Here is a 20,926-nt window from a genome sequence, read left to right on the forward strand (position 1 = left end):
AACACGTTGCGAGGTCTGTTCCACCACAAGCATATTAATTAAACTGTTAATGGCTCCAAAAAACACCCACACACTAAGTCTTCATTGAATAATATTATTATTATTATTGCCATTTATATAGCGCCCACAGATTCCGTAGCACTTTACAGGAACGATAGGTTGAAGAGGACCCTGCTCAAATGAGCTTACAGTCTATAGGAGGTGGGGTATAAGACACGTTAGGACAGGAAATATCAATCAAATAGGGTGTGAGTGAAGCAGAGCTGGAGGAGAGAGTAAATCACTGCCCTATAGGAGAGAGCAAGAGCATTTTGTATAGTAGAGGTTACTCTGGGAGGCTTAAGCTTTCCTGAAGAGATGAGTTTTAAGGCCCTTCTTAAACGATTGAAGACTAGGGGAGAGTCTGATGGCGGTAGGCAGGCTATTCCATAGGAAAGGAGCCTCCGCGAGACGTCCTGCAAGCGCAAGTTGGCCGTATTGGTGCGCGCAGCGGTCAGGAGGTGGTCACGGGCAGAGCGGAGGGAACGAGGAGGGGCATACCTATGGATCTGTGAAGAGATATAAGAGGGGCAAGAATTGTTCAGTGCTTTAAATGTATGAGTTAGCACCCTGAATTGACTCCTATAGGATACAGGGAGCCAATGTAAGGACTGGCAGTGGGATGAGGTGTGAGAGGACTGACTAGAGAAAAAAATCAGTCTGGCAGCGGCATTCATTACAGACTGTAGTGGGGCAATACGGCTTTTGGGGAGACCAATCATGAGAGGGCTACAGTAATCCATGCGGGAAATTACTGGAGCATGGACAAGCTCCTTGGTAGCATCTTGTGTAAGAAAGGGGCGGATGCGGGCTATGGTTTTTAAGTTGGAACCTACATGATTTGGCAACAAACTGGAGGTTAGGCTCAAAGGTGAGGCTAGAGTCAAGTATTATGCTAAGACAGCATGCTTGCAAGGATGGACTTATGTGGATATCACTGACTTGAATAACTCCATCGTTATCTGTGAAGTAGTTGCCTAGTGTCTGTCGTAAGTTTTCCATTAGCCTAGGATCGTCTAGGAGGGTCTTGTTTAATTGCCAGTGTGTGGTATTGTAACGGAGCTCCAGTACTCCAACTGAGTACCTCCGTTGATGGATGCTCCTAGTGCTTCCCGAGAACTCCAAGCACCCCACTTGACACCATCAGCACTGCAGACCGAACCTCTCGTCCTGTAGAGAGCGAAGCTGGAACAAGCTCTTAAACAAGCTTAGTGATTAGCTAGGGGAGTATGTAGAGTATAGCAATCCCCCAGTAAATGTAGCCTTTTCCCCCAATCATGAGACGAGGCTCTATGTTGAGGGTCAAAACAGGAACTCAGCAGTGTGAGGGTTTATTGGCACTTATTTGCAACTTTTTACACAATGTTTACTGTAGCGGACTGGACCCTGCACCAGAGTCTGCCCCAGTTTCCTGGAGGGGACTGCTTGCTCGCCTCCTGCCCAGTGATTATGGTCCCGGGAAGATGGGACCCTTTAAAGAACTGCATTTGGACATATTGTACTTTATTGTACTGTGCTGGCCTTTTAACAACAGTGAAGGGAAATACTGAAACTTTTTGGACACTTCCTCTTCCCCTCCCCCGGATCCATTGTTCTCCAGCAGGGTGTTGTCCCAGGGACACTGCCAGACTCTTGTGAAACTGGTTTGGGCCAGAAAGCCATGCTGGCAGTGGGTTTTAAAAATACTTTTGCTGACTTTTGAACCCCTGGTCTGATTCGTGCCATTTTTTAATATGTTGTTCCCCTGAATGGATTGATTATGAAAATGTATGTTTTATGTTTGTGACATGTATATTTTAGAATTTATACATATTGTGTAAAAACTGTATTCCTCTGCCTGTGATAATGAGATTAACCATTGTGTTCAGTAATCATATCACAGGCAGAGGGGAGGATTTTGTGTGGGAGTGCCTGTGTGTATTGTACGGATTGATTGGTTGTTCTGTAAAACCCTGTGGGCTGTACTGTGTTTGGGGATTGGGAATAAAAGAGGCTGTATGGGCCAGGACAGAGAGTTCCTGTTTTAACCCTCAAAGTGAAGTGTCGTCTCATTATTGGGGGAGGATTTATTGTATGCTGTTCCAGTTTGACTGCTAGGAGTGTAAACCTATTCGCATGTTTTTTCCTATTCGGCTGTATACAGCATTCATATGCTTGAGAGAATTTATAGGTTTCTTCGGTTCGGTGATTGTGGTGTCTGCCTGAGTGCCCTTGAGTCCTCAGGAAACGCTAGGAGCATCCTTCAACGGAGGTACGCAGTCGGGGTGCCAGGCGATCCGTTACAGTTACCACCCACATGTTTTTGTGGCACAGCAAATCAACATAATTATCACAGGCAGGAAAATAGACAGTTTTATACAATATTCATAACTCACAAAATATACATACAATCTCCAAAACTTCAAATATACACATACCCAAAAATCAGACAATTCCCTATAGTGGTTAAAAAGTTGGAAGTCCTTTTTGATCGACCGCAAGCATGACTTTCCTGCCCAAAAGAGTTCCATAGATTTGGGCTGTGCGGTCGGTCAATTTGACTCAGAAAAATAACCAAGTCCCATTCAAATGCACAAACGGGGCACCGTTTGTGCAAATGGCTTAGTATACTGTGCGTTTGAATCGTCGAACGGGACTTCGTTTTCAGCCGAAGCGTCGAAGTGGAGGAGAAGGTAAGGGTCAGCGGATTTGGCTGCACACACCGCTGAGCGAGTTTGACTAACAAAGATGGCCGCCGCCACGTGTTCGACTGCACGAACGGAGGCCACCCAGTGGTCGGCAATTAACCTTATGACTAGTGATGTCGCGAACAAAACATTTTCGGTTCGCGAACGGCGAACGCGACTTCCGCAAATGTTCGCGAACGGTCAAACCGCCATAGACTTCAATGGGCAGGCGAATTTTAAAACCCACAGGGACTCTTTCTGGCCACAATAGTGATGGAAAAGTTGTTTCAAGGGGACTAACACCTGGACTGTGGCATGCCAGAGGGGGATCCATGGCAAAACTCCATGGAAAATTACATAGTTGATGCAGAGTCTGGTTTTAATCGATAAAGGGCATAAATCACCTAACATTCCTAAATTGTTTGGAATAACCTGCTTTAAAACATCAGGTATGATGTTGTATCGATCAGGTAGTGTAAGGGTTACGCCCGCTTCACAGTGACAGACCAAACTCCCCATTTAACGCGCCACAAACAACCGCAAACAGTCCATTTGCACAACCGCAAACTCCCCATTTGCACAAGGTTGGATACCAAGCTAGCCATGTCCCGTTCCTTGTCCTCACTGATGTCATTGAAGGTCTCTTCCTCCACCCAGCCACGTACAACACCAAGGGTCCCCGAAAGGTGACAACAAGCCCCCTGGGATGCCTGCTGTGTTTGGTATTCCATCTCCTTAAAGCCACCTTCCTCCTCTGACTCCTTTTTCAGATCTAATGTGCCACCAGATAGGAGTGGTGTGTTAAGTAGTACTATTCCTATCAGTTTAATCCCTGTTACGTCCCCTATCAGGGGACGTGTATATAAGGCATCGATTTTAGGAAGTGGGAGATGGAAAAAGATGCTTGGTTGGTCCTCCTACTTCAAATTTGGGGCACTGCACGTGCAATCTAATATGCCACCAGATAGGAGTGGTGTGTTAAGTAGTACTATTCCTATCAGTTTAATCCCTGTTACGTCCCCTATCAGGGGACGTGTATATAAGGCATCGATTTTAGGAAGTGGGAGATGGAAAAAGATGCTTGGTTGGTCCTCCTACTTCAAATTTGGGGCACTGCACGTGCAATCTAATGTGCCACCAGATAGGAGTGGTGTGTTAAGTAGTACTATTCCTATCAGTTTAATCCCTGTTACATCCCCTATCAGGGGACGTGTATATAAGGCATCGATTTTAGGAAGCGGGAGATGGAAAAACATGCTTGGTCGGTCCTCCTACTTAAAATTTGGGGCACTGCGCGTGCAATCTAATGTGCCACCAGATAGGAGTGGTGTGTTAAGTAGTCCCCCTCATCAGGCCTTTTTAGTAGACTGTATCGACCACTGTCAGTCCCTTCAGGATCCATCCCTCATTCATCTTAATAAAGATGAGGTAATCTAGACTTTTTTGACCTAGGCGACTTCTCTTCTCAGTGACCATACCTCCTGCTGCACTGAAGGTCCTTTCTGACAGGACACTTGAAGCGGGGCAGGCCACAAGTTCTATCGCAAATTGGGATAGCTCAGGCCACAGGTCCAGCCTGCACACCCAGTAGTCAAGGGGATCATCGCTCCTCAGAGTGTCAATATCTGCAGTCAAGCGCCTCACTGGCATGTTGTTTCGCCGCTGGATATCGGAAAAGTGCGCCATGGCCGTGTAAGAACGCCTGAAACTCAGCAAAGGAAGCAGCAGTGGGTACAACATCATCATCATCACACCGTACGTGTGTAATGCTGCCTGACTGAGACATATCCCTGTTATCTACATCCTCTGGCAATAATGGTTGCGCATCACTCATTTCTTCCAACTGATGTGTAAATAACTCCTCTGACATACCAAGTGAAGCGGCTGTGGTGCTAGTGTTGGTGGTGGCGGCAGGCGGGCGAGTGGTAACTTGAGAGTTGCCCGAAGCTAAGCTGGAGGAGTATGGTGCGTCGAGGTTCCGAGCGGAAGCTGTAGAAGATTGGGTGTCCTGTGTTAGCCAGTCAACTATGTCCTCAGAACTTTTCAAGTTCAGGGTGCGTGGCCTCTGAACACTGGGCATTATTCTAGGGCCAAAGGGAATCACAGAACCACGACCACGACGGCCCCTGCAGGGTGACCTGACTCTGCCTGTAATTTTTTTTTTTCGATTAGTGGTACTATGTGTGCAAGCTACTGTGACAACAGATATGAGTGGCACTGGTGTGACACTGTGCCCTGGCAGGCACTGAAAGAAACTGACTGCTATTATATTACAGTCCAAAAAGTTTTTTGTTTTTTTAAATGCAAGCTATTGTGACACCAGGGAGTGAGTGGTGGCACTGGGCAGGCCCTGCAACGCACACTAGTGAAAGAAACTGACTGCTATTATATTACAGTCCAAAAAGTTTTTTTTTGTTAAATGCAAGCTATTGTGACACCAGATATGAGTGGTGGCACTGGGCAAGTGGGCACAGTATACGCTGTGAGCCTGACACACACGCTGGCAGACAACTAACTGCTATTCAATCTATTACAGTCAAAATTCTATTATTTTTTTAAAAATGTACACTACTGTTACATATGAGTTGCACTGGTGTGACACTGTGCCCTGGCAGGGCCTGAAACGCACACTCGTGAAGGAAACTGACTGCTATTATATTACAGTCCAAAAAGTTTTGTTTTTTTTAAATGCAAGCTATTGTGACACCAGTGAGTGAGCGGTGGCACTGGGCAGGCCCTGAAACGCACACTAGTGAAGGAAACTGACTGCTATTATACTACATTAAAAAAACGTTTTTTTGTTTAAATGCCAGCTATTGTGACAACAGTGAGTGAGTGGTGGCACTGGGCAAGTGGGCACAATATATGCTGTGAGCCTGACACACAGGCTGGCTGGCAGGCAGGCAACTGCAATTACATTACACAGGAAAAAAAAAGCAGTCTGATGTTCTAGCCCTAAAAAGGTGCTGCCCTTACAGCAGAGATCAGATGAGTCCTTCAGGACTGTAGTGGACACTGAATACACTAGCCTAGCTATCAATTTCCCTATCAAATCAGCAGCAGCTACACTGTCCCTACTCTCACTAAGAATGCAGCTTCACAATGAATGTAAAATGGATGCTGTCCAGGAGGTGGGAGGGTCTGGGAGGGAGGGTCTGCTGCTGAATGGCTGGAATGTGTCTGCTGACTGTGAGGTACAGGCCAGGGTCAAAGTTTACTCAATGATGACGAATAGGGTGCGGACCGAACAGCGCATGTGTTTCGCCGTCCATTGCGAACGCGAACAAGCGATGTCCGCCGGGAACTATTCGCTGGCGAACAGTCCGGGACATCACTATTTATGACCACTACATGATACAGTTTATTACATTGTTACATTTTTCTCATATAATTTAATATATTTAAAAAAAATATATATTTGAAAGAATATCATGCAGACATTCAGTCATGCAGACAATAACAACATTTCTTAATTTCTCACACTTTTTTAGATTGTATTAAAAAAAAAGTTTCAAATATAAATATTTGATCTGACATGGAAACCCTGTTTCTCCTTAACATAATATTTAATGAGTATGGGTGCACTTAAAGGACCACTCTAGTGCCAGGAAAGCATACTCGTTTTCCTGGCACTAGAGTGCCCTGAGAGTGCCCCCACCCTCAGGGACCCACTCCCGCCCAGCTCTGGAAAGGGGAAAAGGGTTAAAACTTACCTTTTTCCAGCGCTGGGCGGGGAGCTCTCCTCCTCCTCTCCGCCTCCGTTCCTCCCCGTCGGCTGAATGCGCACGCGCGGCAAGAGCTGCGCGCGCATTCAGCCGGTCACATAGGAAAGCATTCATAATGCTTTCCTATGGACGCTTGCGTGCTCTCACTGTGATTTTCACAGTGAGAATCACGCAAGCGCCTCTAGCGGCTGTCAGTGAGACAGCCACTAGAGGAAATAGGGGAAGGCTTAACTAATTGATAAACATAGCAGTTTCTCTGAAACTGCTATGTTTATAAAAAAATTAGTTAACCCTAGCTGGACCTGGCACCCAGACCACTTCATTAAGCTGAAGTGGTCTGGGTGCCTAGAGTGGTCCTTTAATATGAAAGAAGTAAATTATAGTTGAACAACACAATTTCCAGGTGTTATTTTGACTTTGTTTTGATCAGAACTTGTACAATTGCCTCTGTCCTTAAGGGGTTAAACAGTACACTACCTTAAACCCAAAAGTTTGCCTGTTTTTCAAGTAAAAAAATAAATAAAATGATGGAAGAGACAAGCATTGCCATGACATACATGTGGACTAAAAAGAATGAGAGAAAATGACTTTGCAAACATGAATATGGTGCAAAATAATGGAATATCATATTAAAACAGAAGAACACTGACTAAACATGTATATGTTGCATAGAAAAAGTAATTTAACTATGCATTACATTATTGTGTAGCTGATTGTGATATTGAGCCTGACTCACCAAACACCGTCCTGGCGGGAACAGATTCCCGATTTAGCCAAAAAGATACTTGTGACAGGATTACAGTCATTATACATGGAAGGTATGTTTGAATGACAAAGTATCCAATCTTACGCTTGAGATGGAAGTGAGTAGTCATAACAATATATTCACCTAGCGAGGAGAAAAAGAGCATTATTACAATAAACTCAAACATGAAAACAAGTGGTGTAGATGGCACTGAGCCTCAGGGTAAAGTTATGGCCCAAGCTACAAGGTGACACAAAAAATATCTATCCCAACCATTATAATTACACTAGATACAGGAACACATAAAAAGTATCACCAGCCTATCAGGTTTATTCACTAAAGTGAGAATGTCAAATTTTAGACCAAAATAGCCAAACTGGAAGCATAGCTGACTTAGGGATTTTTTCAAATTCAACTACTTTGGATCTAAACTTCAAATGTAATATAAGTTCTCACTTTAGTGAATAACTCTGTCAGGGTTAATCACTAAACACCATATATTGTCTGGATGTACAAACGCCCGTGAAAATGAACACATTCTGACCTCGATGGCAATTCTTCTATTTACTATGCAAAATACAGTCAGAATTCAGTTGGCCTGAGTGAATGTGCAGCAATCGCCGGATGCATTCTGTGTCCGGATTAAAATCAGTGCATCTGAATCCTATACCAAGTATACGATTTTGAGGATTCATAAAGCATCGATTTTAAACAGAAGGGGGACTGCATTCTCAAAATTTAGTTTACTTTATTTCAGGAAAGCATACTATTTAGACATTTCTACTTAGGGGTGCACTCACTTTTGTTGCCAATGCTTTAGACATTAATGGCTGTGTGTTGAGTTATTTTGAGGGGACATAACATTTACACAGTTATACAGACTGTACACTTACTAATTTACATTGTAGCAGAGTGTCATTTCTTCAGTGTTGTCACATGAAAATATAGAATATATTTACAAAAATGTGAGGGGTGTACTCACTTTTGTGAGATACTGTATGAGTAAAAAAATAACATTAACCTTTATGCAAGTAAAGTGCATACATTAATCTAAAGAACAATTCTCATCAATAAAAATTCACCCAAAATGTATAAATGTGTAAAACCCACAGGGCCATCATATGTTAGTATAAAAATCTAAATTCATTTTGTGGTAAATCACTTTTCTTCAAAAGGTAGATTCTACATCAATGTGAACTCACACTAGGGCCTAAATTACATACATAATAGATTAAAGAGAAGTGGGCTCAGGACAGGACCCTGAGGCATTCCGCTTGCCACTTTTGTCCAATTTGAAAACTTTCCATTTACAATTACTATCTGCACATTTTCTTTAAGCTGGTTTTCCAACCAACCAAGAAGACAATTTTTCATCTAAACTGATTATAGTTTTTTTTTATTATTATTCTTTATTTAGTTTGGTATTTTTCGTATTTTTTCGATAAACAGGGTAGTGGTTACAGAAAAAAGGAAGGGATGTCATAACACAGTTTCACAGTTTTGTATTTGAGGTTACAGGGTTGATAGCATGGTGAAGTCATTTAATCCATTGGTTGGACCTTCTGTGGTGTGGCGCTATCCCTCTTTGTAGTTTTGGTGTTTTTGGGACTCCATTGCTAGGGAGTATCTGGAGGGCCTTACTGTGCTCTGGGAGTTTCTGTGCCTTCCTCGTGTGTAGCTGTATATGTTATCTTAGATGTCAGGAGTGGGGGTAACTGAGAGTAAGGTGAGGGTAGGGATGTCAGTTTGTGGGGGACGATTGGGTTTGTGTATTGTGTGTCTGTAGGCACATTTCACCCTGTTGTGCTAATGGGTTGGTGTGCATTAATGTGGTTTCCATATGTTTGACGGGGCGTGTGTCTGGGTTTTGTGTGGCGTGATAAAATACGCCCGTTGTCTCCCGTTGCTGAGCTTGGGGTTGGTCCCATGTGGGGTCGTGCAGGGTGAATTGTTGTCACAGTTGTGGGCCCATGGGTTTCTAGTGTGAACTAGCTTGTGTGTAGTTTGTTTGTTTGGACCCTCGTGGGCTGCGTGTGTACCTTGTTTGTGTTATTGTGTTTAGTTGTTTTTGAGGGTGAGGAGCTGGAGTGGCGGAGTGTGGTCCTTGAGGTATGGCTAAGTGGGGCAGAGGGGGCCAGCACCTCGTGATGTGAGAAGTGGGGTCAGGAGAGGCTAGGATGTCAGGAGGGAGAGATAATAAGGAGGAAGAGATGGAAGGGGGAGAAGAGGGGATGGGAGGAGGAAGAGAGGAAAGAGAATAAGAAAAAAAACACATAGGGGGAGGGGTGAGTGGAGTCAGGGGACCAGGATGCCGGGGAGGGAGTAAGGGGCAACTCCCGTTCGGAGTGCCCAGAGGGGACTATGTTAAGGTAGTATTGGGAATTCAAATAATCAGGGATCCTGTTACGGTACGCCCCGGTAGAAGAGGGGTTAATACCGCTGAGGGCGTTCCCTTTCCGACTGAAGAAGAAGCTAACAGCAGTTCCAATTAGCCAAACAGGAACCATATGAAATCCTTCCCGAACCAAACAGCCGAACAAGTAAATAATACGAATCCAACACCCCCAAGTACGAGACCAAGCTCCGTATTGAGGGCTAAGCAGAGATCTGGTTTACTGGGGGCTACCTGCCCGGTATTTATGCAGGTCTCCCACCTGGTGGACACTCCCCTTAGACAATATGGATACAGCAGCCAATCACAGTGGCACAAGCATAAACACTCCCCTTTGGTGTAGATAAACCCTCCTCTCTATCCTGGAGATAATTGAGAAGTAATCAAATTATCTCCATGGATAGAGGCTAAACTCCATTTTGTACCTGAACATAAAAATACAATAAAATCAATAACTTTAAATTCCAGGAACCGAATTCCCACATTCCACGTATCCCCAGATAGCTGGGATCTGAGCGCACATTATTAACGAATGCCGCTCAGATCCTATGCATACAGTTCAATCACCATGGAGCCAAAGTCTTTCACATTGTCATTCGGTATACGAACAGGCTCCATGGGATGGCTATCTGCAGTGCGTCTATTCGTGCCGGAAAGTACCGAATGGACCGACGTTCGTGTGCTGGATGGCAGAGAACGGCGGTCGGCGGCTTCAGTGGTGTTCGTGCAAAATAGTGTCAGTTTTCAGTTCCATAGTTTGGGCGCCGAACACCGCTGGCCGTTCGGGACTTTAAAATGGCTGCCGCCACATGGGAGTTACACGAACAGCGACGAACAGCGACCTCCCAACGTTCACCAATTAAGCTGCGGTTAACCGCAGCTTCTGGGAGGTCAATTGATGGCACACTCCAGTTCCCAGGTGGTCGATCGTTCGGTAGTTTATTCAGGTAGTTTGTGAAATAAGTTAACGGAGGGTACAGACAGGCAATTAACCGAAAGATAGACGAAAGCAACGGAATAGAAGCATAGTTCCAAGACAGAGGGGTCTGTCACAGATCCCATATCTTATTATGGTGCTTTCTCAAGTCATGTATTAGTGCGGATAAGTTGTCCATCTTTCTAGTGTCGTTTATTTTAAATTTGATTGCTTCCAAGTTTGGTGTGTCCGAGCTGCCCATTTCGGCTATGCCCTCCTTTTGGCTAGTGCTATTTTGGCAATAAGTTTGTTTTGGGCCCACGGGGTATTCTGGAGGGGTTTAGACAATAGCCAAGTTCAGGGGTCTATTGAAGTCATCTGTGCTACCAGGTGCCATATTGGTGCGATGTGTTCACATTCTTACCATAGATGTATATATGTTCCCTTCTCTCCGCATCCTTTCCAGCACCTGTCTGAGTCTGTCCTTCCCATTTGTTTTAGTCGTAGGGGGTGATGTACGCTTGTTGCATTAGTGTTGCATTAGTGTCTTGTATGCTTGTTCTTTATGATTAACGCATATGGTAACTTTGGCGGTGGCTTCCCAGATGTCTATCCAGTCATTGGAATCCCTGATAGGTCCCAGGTCCCTCTCCCAAGTCGCCATGTATGACAGGGTGTTATCCTGTATGTTGTGTGTGATAAGGGTGTATAGTGTGGATATTTGCCCCTTTTGGGTGGGGTGGTGTATACAGTCACGTTCAAATTGCGTTAGGGGGGTGGTGCTTTGCTGTTCCGCGGGGTACTAAGGAAGCTTTTAATTTGGAGGGGTGGTGCTTTGCTGTTCCTCGGGGTGCTAAGGAAGCTTTTAATTTGGATATGACTACAGATCATGGGTTGTAAGTGAATTAGGCTGCAGGAGGTCAGGGAAGGTGATTAGTTGTTGGTTGTTGAAGAAATGGTAAAATCTGGTGAGGTTATTGTCTTCGAAGTGGACGATGTCTTTAGGGTGCTTGCCCGGAACGAATTGCATATTCCTTCAAATTGACATGACTGGGGAGTGGTCGGATGTTAGTTTACTCATAAGCGCTATTTTATTCCATACCCTGATGGATGTGAGTATCACCGGGGATGTGGCGGGGAGTGTGGGTCTTGCTGGTTTTGGTAACCAGATATATAGGGATGGGAAGTCTCTTCCAAGTATGGTGTGTTCTAGGTCTACCCATCTTTTGATGCCATAGGGAGCATGGAGGTTCTGGATTTGAGCTAGCTGCGCTCCATGGTAGTAGTGGTTCAAGTTTGGGAGGCCGAGGCCAAGGCCTCCTGCCTTAGTAGGGACATACAGAATCTGTTGTTTGATTCTCGCCCGTTTGTTAGACCATATGAACCTGTCGATATTAGTCTGTAGTTTCTAGAAGTCCGTTGCGGCTATGGGGATTGGTAAGGCCTGAAAGAGGTATAAGAACCTTGGTAGCATGTTCATTTTTACGGAGGCTAGGCGCCCTAGCCATGAGATTGGCATGATGTTCCAGTCCTGGAGGTCTTGGAGGGCTTTCTGTAGTAGGGGGGTGTAATTGAGGTTATATGTTTGGGTGGGATCTGCGGAAAGGGATGTGCTCAGGTATTTGATAGTGGTGTTCAGGAGGCTAAATGGGCTTAATGCTTGGAGGCCGGTGATTGTGGCTGAGACTATTTGTATTGGCAGTGCTTCGGTCTTATCAGTGTTAATTTTTTATCCCGAGACTGTTGCGTAGTCCTCGAGTGCGGCAAGGAGCGGGGGCATGGAGTGGGTGGGGTTGGTTATGGTGAGAAGTAGATCATCCGCGTAGGCGGCGGTTTTGTACTCCTCACCTCTGATGTGGATGCCCTTGATATTTGTGTTTGCCCGGAGAGTTTGGAGTAGAGGTTCTAGGGAGATGGCGAACAAGATTGGGGAGAGGGGGCAGTCTTGACGGGTTCCGTTATGTATTTGGAAGGATGGCGGCCGTGTGTACGAAAGGAGTAAATTCGCTGAGGGGGAAGAGTACAGGGAGCGTAGCGTGTCCATAAATGGGTGAGGAAATCCGAGTTTGTGAAGGGTAGCAAAGAGGAAGGGCCAGAGTAGTCTGTCGAAAGCTTTTTCGGCGTCAAAGGCTAGTATTAGGGTGGGGGTCTGTCTGTGGGTCACGTACCATACTACCATAGTGTTACGCTACTAGGGGTGATTTGGATTGGAACTCAACTGCAGCTTGTAATCTCCCTAATTACAATAGTGAAGAAATGGAGAATCCTTAAGTATCAATACTGTAGCTTTAAGAAAAGAGAGAATCACTGGTAACTTGATTCAACCAAAGTTTTAATAAGTGTTAAACCTATATTAATTGCATTTAGGCAATAATCCAATAAGAAGAAGTGCAAGTAATCAACAACACAAAGTTCAGTATTAAGTATTTCTTCAGAGATGCATTAAGTAACATTAGTTCATGAGAATAATCTTCAATAGGAACAATAATCAAGTAGCTGAGAATATTTGCAAAGCAAGAACAGTTCATAGTGAATAAGCATGATGGGAGTTGTCCTTCATGAGATTAGTAACTTGTAGCAATGATGATTTGAGTAAGCAAGCATTAGTTAATTAATAAATGATATTGCAGACAAATAGCTGAAAGATATACTTAAGGTTTATATGGGTAGTCCTCCAATAGTCCAGACATATGGTCCACTTGTAAAGTAGCAAAGTATCCGTTTTCCTGCAATCCTTTATGGCATGTAGCAATCCTTGCATTTGCTCAAAGGCTGGAACGGCTTGTCTCAGCTTGTGTAAAGGTAAGTCTGGTGGAAGTAGTTCCCAGTAGCTGAGCCTGTGGAGCCCGCGGTCTCGCGGAGGCAGCTCACACGTTAGCTCAAACAATCAATCACCAAGCACCCTCCCTCTCTGGCCCAGTCTCCCTAAATACCGTCAGAGCTGAGTCAGGGGGGGGTGGGGTCCGGCTCCTCACAGCTGAGTGCCGAACCCTGAAGTGTTACTCCATGACACATAGTCAACAGGGACAAATCAGCACTGACGCTGACCCAGATCATCCAATTCCTGGGATTCAAAATAGATTTGAATGCGTGTGTACTACGCCTACCCCTTCAGCCTCCTCTCAGCCTCGATACAGGCAATTTACCCTGGCCCCCTTCACTTCCGGGCAATGCAGAAGACGAAGGCACACTACCTACGTTCAGGGTTCTCATACGACCAGAAGGTTCCACTGAACAACAAAGTAAGGTCGGAACTTCATTGGTGGCTCCGTCACATGCAAGCATGGAATGGAAAAGCCATATTCGGCCAATCACCGGATTTCGTGGTAGAGTCAGATGCCAGCCTCTGGAGCTGGGGAGCACACTGCACAGAATCTTCCACGGGAGGACCTTGGCTGACCTACATATCAACTGCTTGAAATTAATTGCAGGGTCCTTCGCCATTCACAGTCTGGCTCGCAATATGTCCAATTGCTGTATTCTCCTGCACATGGACAAGATATCCAATATATCAACCGCCTTGGCGGTGCCCGCTCTCAGGCCCTATCGGAAGCGGCCAAGGACATATACATGCCTTCCCCGAAACCTAACTCTACGGGCGGAAAACTTACCAGGAGTATCCAACTGCACGGTGGATTGGTACTCAAGACACTGGAGGAACAGCAGTGACTGGCGCCTCCACGAGACGATCTCCCACAAACTAGCCGATTGCAGGGGACTGTTCCAACTCGACCTTTTCGCCTTTTGGACCAACCGTCAACTTCCAAGGTTCTTCAGCTGGCTTCCAGACCCGGAATGCGAGACAGTAGGCCAAACCCACTGGTTTGCAGACTGCTCCGCAGAATCAAGTTATCACGTCCTCCAACACCGAAATACACATGCCTCTGGGATGTCGACATTGTCCTACGCTTCCTTCGCGAATGGCCGGACAATTCGTCGTTATCGTAACGCAACTCTCCGCGAAACTTACACTTTTGCTCTGCTTAGTATCTTTTTGTCGGTTCTCTGACGTGCGGGCCTTCGACGTGGACGGGATCTCCTTCACTCTGGAAGGGGTTGTTTTTTTGATTTCACATCGCAGTAAGACCGATTCTACGGCGGTTTTCTATCCATTTTTTCCGCAGGACCCTCAACTCTGTGTAGTCAAAACATTGCTACAATATATGGAGAGCACTGTGTATCTCCTCCAAGGGCCAATTGCTCATATTGTATGTCCATCCACATCGTTCGGTTATGGCCACTACATTGGCTAGATGGGTACGATGGCTTCTATCTCTAGCAGGCGTCTAATCTAGTTTCGGAGCAAATTCGGTACGTGGCGCGGCTGCGCCACAGGCGTTTTCTTCGGGTGCTTCGCTTTCGATATTATGCGGTGTACTTTCCGTGTTTTCTATTTTCGTCCTTCTTCTCATGCTTTATTTGCTCTTCTTCCTTATTGTTAAAAATGCAAAATAGGAAGCCTCCTGTCATGTGGTAAAATTGTAGATTATGCTAACGTAGTGTACTTATAATCTTAATTTTAGTAATGACAGGAGGCGAGTATTTTCCCTCCCTATTCGTTCTATTCTATTCTATCCCACCCTCTCTTATATATTTTGTATCTGTCCATACTATTGGGATTGTACTAGATCATGTCAGGTTGTTAGACCTTAGTTTAAATTCTACTAAATGTCGAAGATAAATTACTCGATGGTTATGATTAATTATGTGGGCATGACTCCATGGCTCTCTCCTTTCACTTGTTTCTATTTTTCCTAGGATGAAACTTATCTTACACAAGATTGGTCACGTTTTTGTCATGGTCCGCCAGTTTCCCGATGAGGATTCTTTTCTGATCTTTCCAAGTTCTGTTTTCGGTTTCTACACTGATCCATACATTTCACACCAAAGAAAGAGGAAGTGTGTGGGCGGACTTATACTTATATACTCTGTCTTTCTTCTTTTTGATTGGCTAATACTTTGCTGCTGGAGTAAAGTAAAGAAAGTTTATGCAAAACACTACGTTAGCATAATCTACAATTACCATCTCATATGCCTTATGATTGTGCCATATATCTCCTACCTGGTACTATGCCACCTAAAAGAATGGCTTATCCCTTGTCTTCCCAGGAGAGTACCATCATGGAGGAGTAAATAGGAGATTCATTAGTGAAGGGTTTTATACGTAGATCTTCCTCTCTGGCTGGGCTGGTTTCTTCTCTGTATCCAAAAATGGAGACCTACGACCCTGAATAAGATCATGATAAAAAAATGCGTATTCTCGCATTATCGACTGGTCGGTCCAGTCTCCATCCAAACTATGGATTCTGATAGAGCATGCTCAGGTCGGAGAATCACTGTCCGCTCTGCCCTGGCTGCTGACGTCACCCAATGGCTGGGCGGTTCCCGCACACCCGAGGGTGACAACAACACTGCAGATCTGGGAAGAAATATGTCAATTGTCGGAAAAAACGCCAACCACATCCCCTATATATCCTATTACCAATATCCCCCTATATTCATCTCAGGGAAGGGAGGTATACAGCTCGGACCATGGAGGGAAAGTAGGAAGGCCCCATATATCGAGTTGTGGAGGTCGTGGGGGAGGAGGACTGACACCAATCACTAAGTTGACTAATGATAGAACCCCGACCCTTATGCAACGGTTCCAATACTTTCAACTGCAGCATTTGTTGAAAGTCCAGGGCCTTTTAAACTGGACCCCAAGGGACCCGACTAAATTTAAAAACTCTTATGCTCAGGAAGCAAATTGCCTCCCAAACCGACCTCCCTATGTTACAAACTCTAACAGTTTGTAACATATGTTACAAACTCTAACAGACTCAGGTACACACACAACTACCATACTATGGACAGACCACTTGGACACCGACCTGGGTGGGAAGGAGTGGACAGCTATCTTTAAAACGATCTTTCACTCCCACTCCAGTATCCCTTTACATGAAATTAACTATAGGTTCATTTCAAAGTGGTACATCACTCCAGTGGATGTACATAGATATGACCCCACCACAACCCCCAACTGTTGGAGATGTGGTTCGGACAGAGGGACCTTCCAACACATATGCTGGACATGCAGATCAGTATCGAACTGGAAAGAAGTATGTAACACTGTAAACTTGGTGACGAAAGTGAATATACCCTATAACCCAGAGGCACTTCTCCTCTACCATTTCCCACTGACACAAAGACGACTCAAGCATCCCCTCATCTACTTCATGCTGAGAGCAGCCACATCAATCATAGTGAGCCAATCGAAGTCGACGACACTACCCTCTAGGAAAGATTGGTACATGAAAATCAAATACTTCCATACGATGTAGGAACTTAGATGGGGGACCCTAGACAAATACCATAGATACACAGACATATGGCAACCATGAACAAACTTCATGAAAGGGACGCAAGGTCCTCTTTGGGCTCAGGCACATTGACAGGGACCAAGGGCCCCCTCTGGGTCCCCACAGCCCACCTGATAGAGATACACGCCCGATGGGCCGGCGCTACTAGTTGACACTACACCACATGACCAGACAGCTGGTGCACGGGCAAGAGACTGAGTGTGGAGTTACAACTTTGGTAATTTTTTGGTTATTTTAACCCCTTAAGGACACAGCTTCAGAAGCTTGTCTTATGCTTAAGGACAAAGGCCATTTCTGCATTTTTCTGCTGTTTGTATTCAAAAGCAATTTGCATCTCTGTCATTTATTTCACCAACACATATTATACATAGTTTTTTAGAGGGCAAACAGGACTTTAATTTGATGTCACATTTACATAGATACATTCTCGTTTATTATATAAAAATTAAAAAAAAATAATAATCGCGTGTGCATAATATGTCCAGCTTAGAAAAAGTAATTCAAAATAAATTCATTTGTAACGAAATCCCTGTTTGGACAGACTCAGCATTTCGTATGATATTCGTATGTTTGGCTATTTCGTGTTGTTTGTAAAAGAGCCGAACAAACTCCCGAACCACCCGACCCCCCACCAGGGACGTGTGCAGCTCATTAACCTGTGGGGATATTTATGGGATAATAATTGTAAACAGATGAGAAATTGCCCACGATTTTCAATTCTCAGATCCCTAATCGTTATCGTGTTAAATGAAATGTATAACCATATACCGGTAATTAAAAATCACAAATTGTTATAAAAATAGATATTTATTTCTTAACAATTTAAATAATAATGATGAGTAACATGCATGATAATAATCAATGGAATTCGAGTATAACAATATGCAATACAATATGGCAATAATCAATGAATATTCAGTATAAAACAATATATGCAATACAATAGGCCATTTACTTCCTGGTTAATATAAACGCCTCTACAGCACTTAGCTGTCAGGACAATTTATGATAGGCTTTACAGGGAGAAAGAATGTGAGTTTCACACTGAACTGTAGTGTAGGGCAATAGAACTTAGCTAGCAGTTAGAAATAACCCTTTCAGTGCTGGCTAGACCTCCTAAGTAGTTAAGATTTACTCCTATGTAATTTTAATAAATAACATTTAACCAGTCTTCAACCATTTCCTTGATTTTATCCAATGAGAGAAATCTACTATATTATATTAGCTGATATTTTAATTAATTTGTCTAAACAGATATTTTATCTTATTTTAGAGCCAATCAATACAGCTGGATAAATGGTCATGATATGCTAACGTGATATTAATCACACAAATACATTAATGGCTATATTAATCCCAGCTGCAGATGGGATGCTATAACCATATATATATTCTTTAATAATTAAGATTTCTAAATATGAAATCAAACATGATTTATCCAGTCATATATCATGCTATTAATTTTAATTAATTTAAATTAATTAATTAAATGCCTGTATATTTACCAGTTATGTAGATATTTTCTCATCAGATATTCTCAGGTAGCTAAGTAGTTCTCTGCATGGAGTGTGAGAGTTTCTTGGTTACTCTGGTCACCCGATTCTGCCTGGATCTCTCTGAATCCCCAGAGTGTCGTAATGTCTCTCTCTTCAATCTTTGAATCTCCGAATCTTTTCTCTCTTCCCTTGTCTTAACTTTTTAAAGGGAAAAATTCCTTAGGTGATAGCCAATCACAAATGTGGGGTGTGGTTCCCTTCTAGGTAATCATTTTAGTATTTGAACTCAAGAGGGCAGCCTTGTTCCACTAGACATACCTATCCAGGAAAGAGTTAACTTTTCCTGGTGGCTATTTTTGACGTCATTTACGTTATCTTTATGTATTCAATAACTCAAATCTTCTGTCAGATCACAGGGTCTTTCTCAGTTTTGTCCAGACCATGCGTCTGCAAGTTCTGCTATAATTCCTAAAATTGATAGTTTGTGAACTAAGTTTCACCTTAAACTATAATGGGACGTTGTACAATATCGAAAGTAAAATTTAATTATTTAATCCTCTGTCACCTAAGTCTGGGAATAGAATTTATTATATTCCATTAGTAATTAGACAGTCTGTCTACCCCCATTCTCAATGTCTTATCTATTTGGTTTGGTTATATACACATTCCATTCAGCTTGGGCAAAGCAGTCAGTCAAAGAGAAAGGATAGAAATTTTGTGTCTCTTTGTTAACTTGAAGATACAAAATGGAGTCTGGTCTGTTTAGCAATGACTTCAGAACATACACTTTGTATTTCTATCATAGCACAAAATGTCTGCCGATATAAATACCCTGACAAACCCCCTAGACCTTTGTAACGAAAATATACCCCAACATGCAGGATTCAACTCGACGAAAGACAACACAGAGGAGAGATACGTCTACCGGACATTAGAATGGTCGACATATATGAGAGGAGACAGAGTCAGGAACGATCCGAGGTCAAGGGCACAGAGAGATAGCGTAAACTAGGACTATCTGGGGTCTGGTACACAGTAAACAGCAAGCCGGCAAACAGAACAGAGAAGGATAAAGAGATAACGTAGTCAGAAACAAAGCCAAGGTTAATACAAAGGAACACAACTGAACACAACAAGCGCTAAAGGGAACTGAAACAGAAACCACGATAGGGCAGGGAGTAAAGGGAGAGGTAAGTTTAAATACCTTCAACTTATTCTTGATTGGCCTCTGTCATATCCACGCCCCCAATATGTGAGAGTATGGGGATTGTGGGGTGACAGGGGCCAATTGGAGACCGTTTTGATTTTCGGCTCCCACTTCCGCTTTAAGAGCGTGCGCGTGACGCGAGGCGCACTCTCAAAGCTAGACGGGACACGTGACCGCATTCCGCGGTCAGTGCCCGCCGTCATCGGCGTTCTGAGCACGCCGGGAACAGAGGACCTCGGCCGGCCCCCGGACAAGGTAAGTAACGCTACAACCTTGCAGTTAACCGCAAGTAATTGTTGAAAGGCTTGGTGGTCCGCATTCGTTTGCCAAACATGTGGCGGTCGCTATTTTAAAATAGAACGCTCAGCGGTAGATGGTCGTCAACACCCTGGAACTGTTTTCGGACACTTATTTAGCCGCACACCGCTGAAGCGTACCAAGTTCCAGTCCATTCGTCTAATAACTCATGAACACTCTACCGTTCGGGACTTTCCTACCATACGAACTAGACCGAGCCCAGGTAGCTGCAGTTATGGAACTCTTTTCAGATTCAATTGCACGAACAACCGGTGAGCTAAAAACTTTACTCAACGATATTGAGAACTGTGTTCATGGGATCTGAGCGCTATTCGACTATATTGTGTGCTTAGATCCACGCTATCTGGGGGTATGTGGAACCTGGAGACTACGTTTGGCGAAATATAAGTTATAGATTTTAATACAGTTTTGTCAAAATGTAAAAAGGACATGTTTCTCTCTACCTGGAGATAATTAGGTTCTCTCCGACCACTTAAGTTAATTATCTACAGGATAGAGAGGAGGGGTTGCACTGTTACCGTGGGTGTGTTTAATAATTGTACTGTAAACGGATTGGTTCTGTATTTTGTGTCACAGATTTCCATAAGGTCTCCTGTGGAAGTTTCCTTGCTGGGAGACCATCATAAAAGGCCGAGTGTGGCCAGCATTAAAGCAGATCAAAAAAGGAGAAAGGAAACCGCGCCTTAAATATAAAGAGATATATAGATATACAAAATGTATACGTACACAATGGTCGGAGCAATGGTCTCTAATACAATTTGACTTCAAAAAGAAAAGAGCATACAAAATAATAGTGCAGTATGTCAAATATAATGAGTATGTGAATAATAAATGGAGGTAATTTTCACTCACATTTTCCAGAGCTAACTAAGAGCTCTGCTGTTGGTTCACGTGGACGGAACAATCCCCGTCTAAGGATATTTGTGAAGCAGTAAATGTCTTGATCGTCTCAGATGGAGTGATATGTGGAGAGACAGAGGAATCCAAATAGTGCAATATATACTGGTAAAATAAGTGAATAAAATAATATGAATTCAGTACTCACATTTGCTAGAGCAGA

General features: G+C 43.8%; 1 protein-coding gene across 2 annotated transcripts in view; it reads right to left on the reverse strand.

The window, feature by feature from the left end:
* GABRA3 (gamma-aminobutyric acid type A receptor subunit alpha3) overlaps positions 1 to 20,926 on the reverse strand; it is a 513,254-nt gene that overhangs the window by 57,185 nt on the left and 435,143 nt on the right. For both annotated transcript variants that reach the window (XM_063432388.1, XM_063432389.1), the window contains exon 8: positions 7,167 to 7,319. In XM_063432388.1, coding sequence (XP_063288458.1) covers positions 7,167 to 7,319 — 153 coding nt within the window. The remainder of the gene's footprint in view (positions 1 to 7,166; positions 7,320 to 20,926) is intronic.

This window comes from Pelobates fuscus, chromosome 9 (genome assembly GCF_036172605.1).
Source record: "Pelobates fuscus isolate aPelFus1 chromosome 9, aPelFus1.pri, whole genome shotgun sequence".
In the NCBI taxonomy this organism is placed as follows: domain Eukaryota; kingdom Metazoa; phylum Chordata; class Amphibia; order Anura; family Pelobatidae; genus Pelobates; species Pelobates fuscus.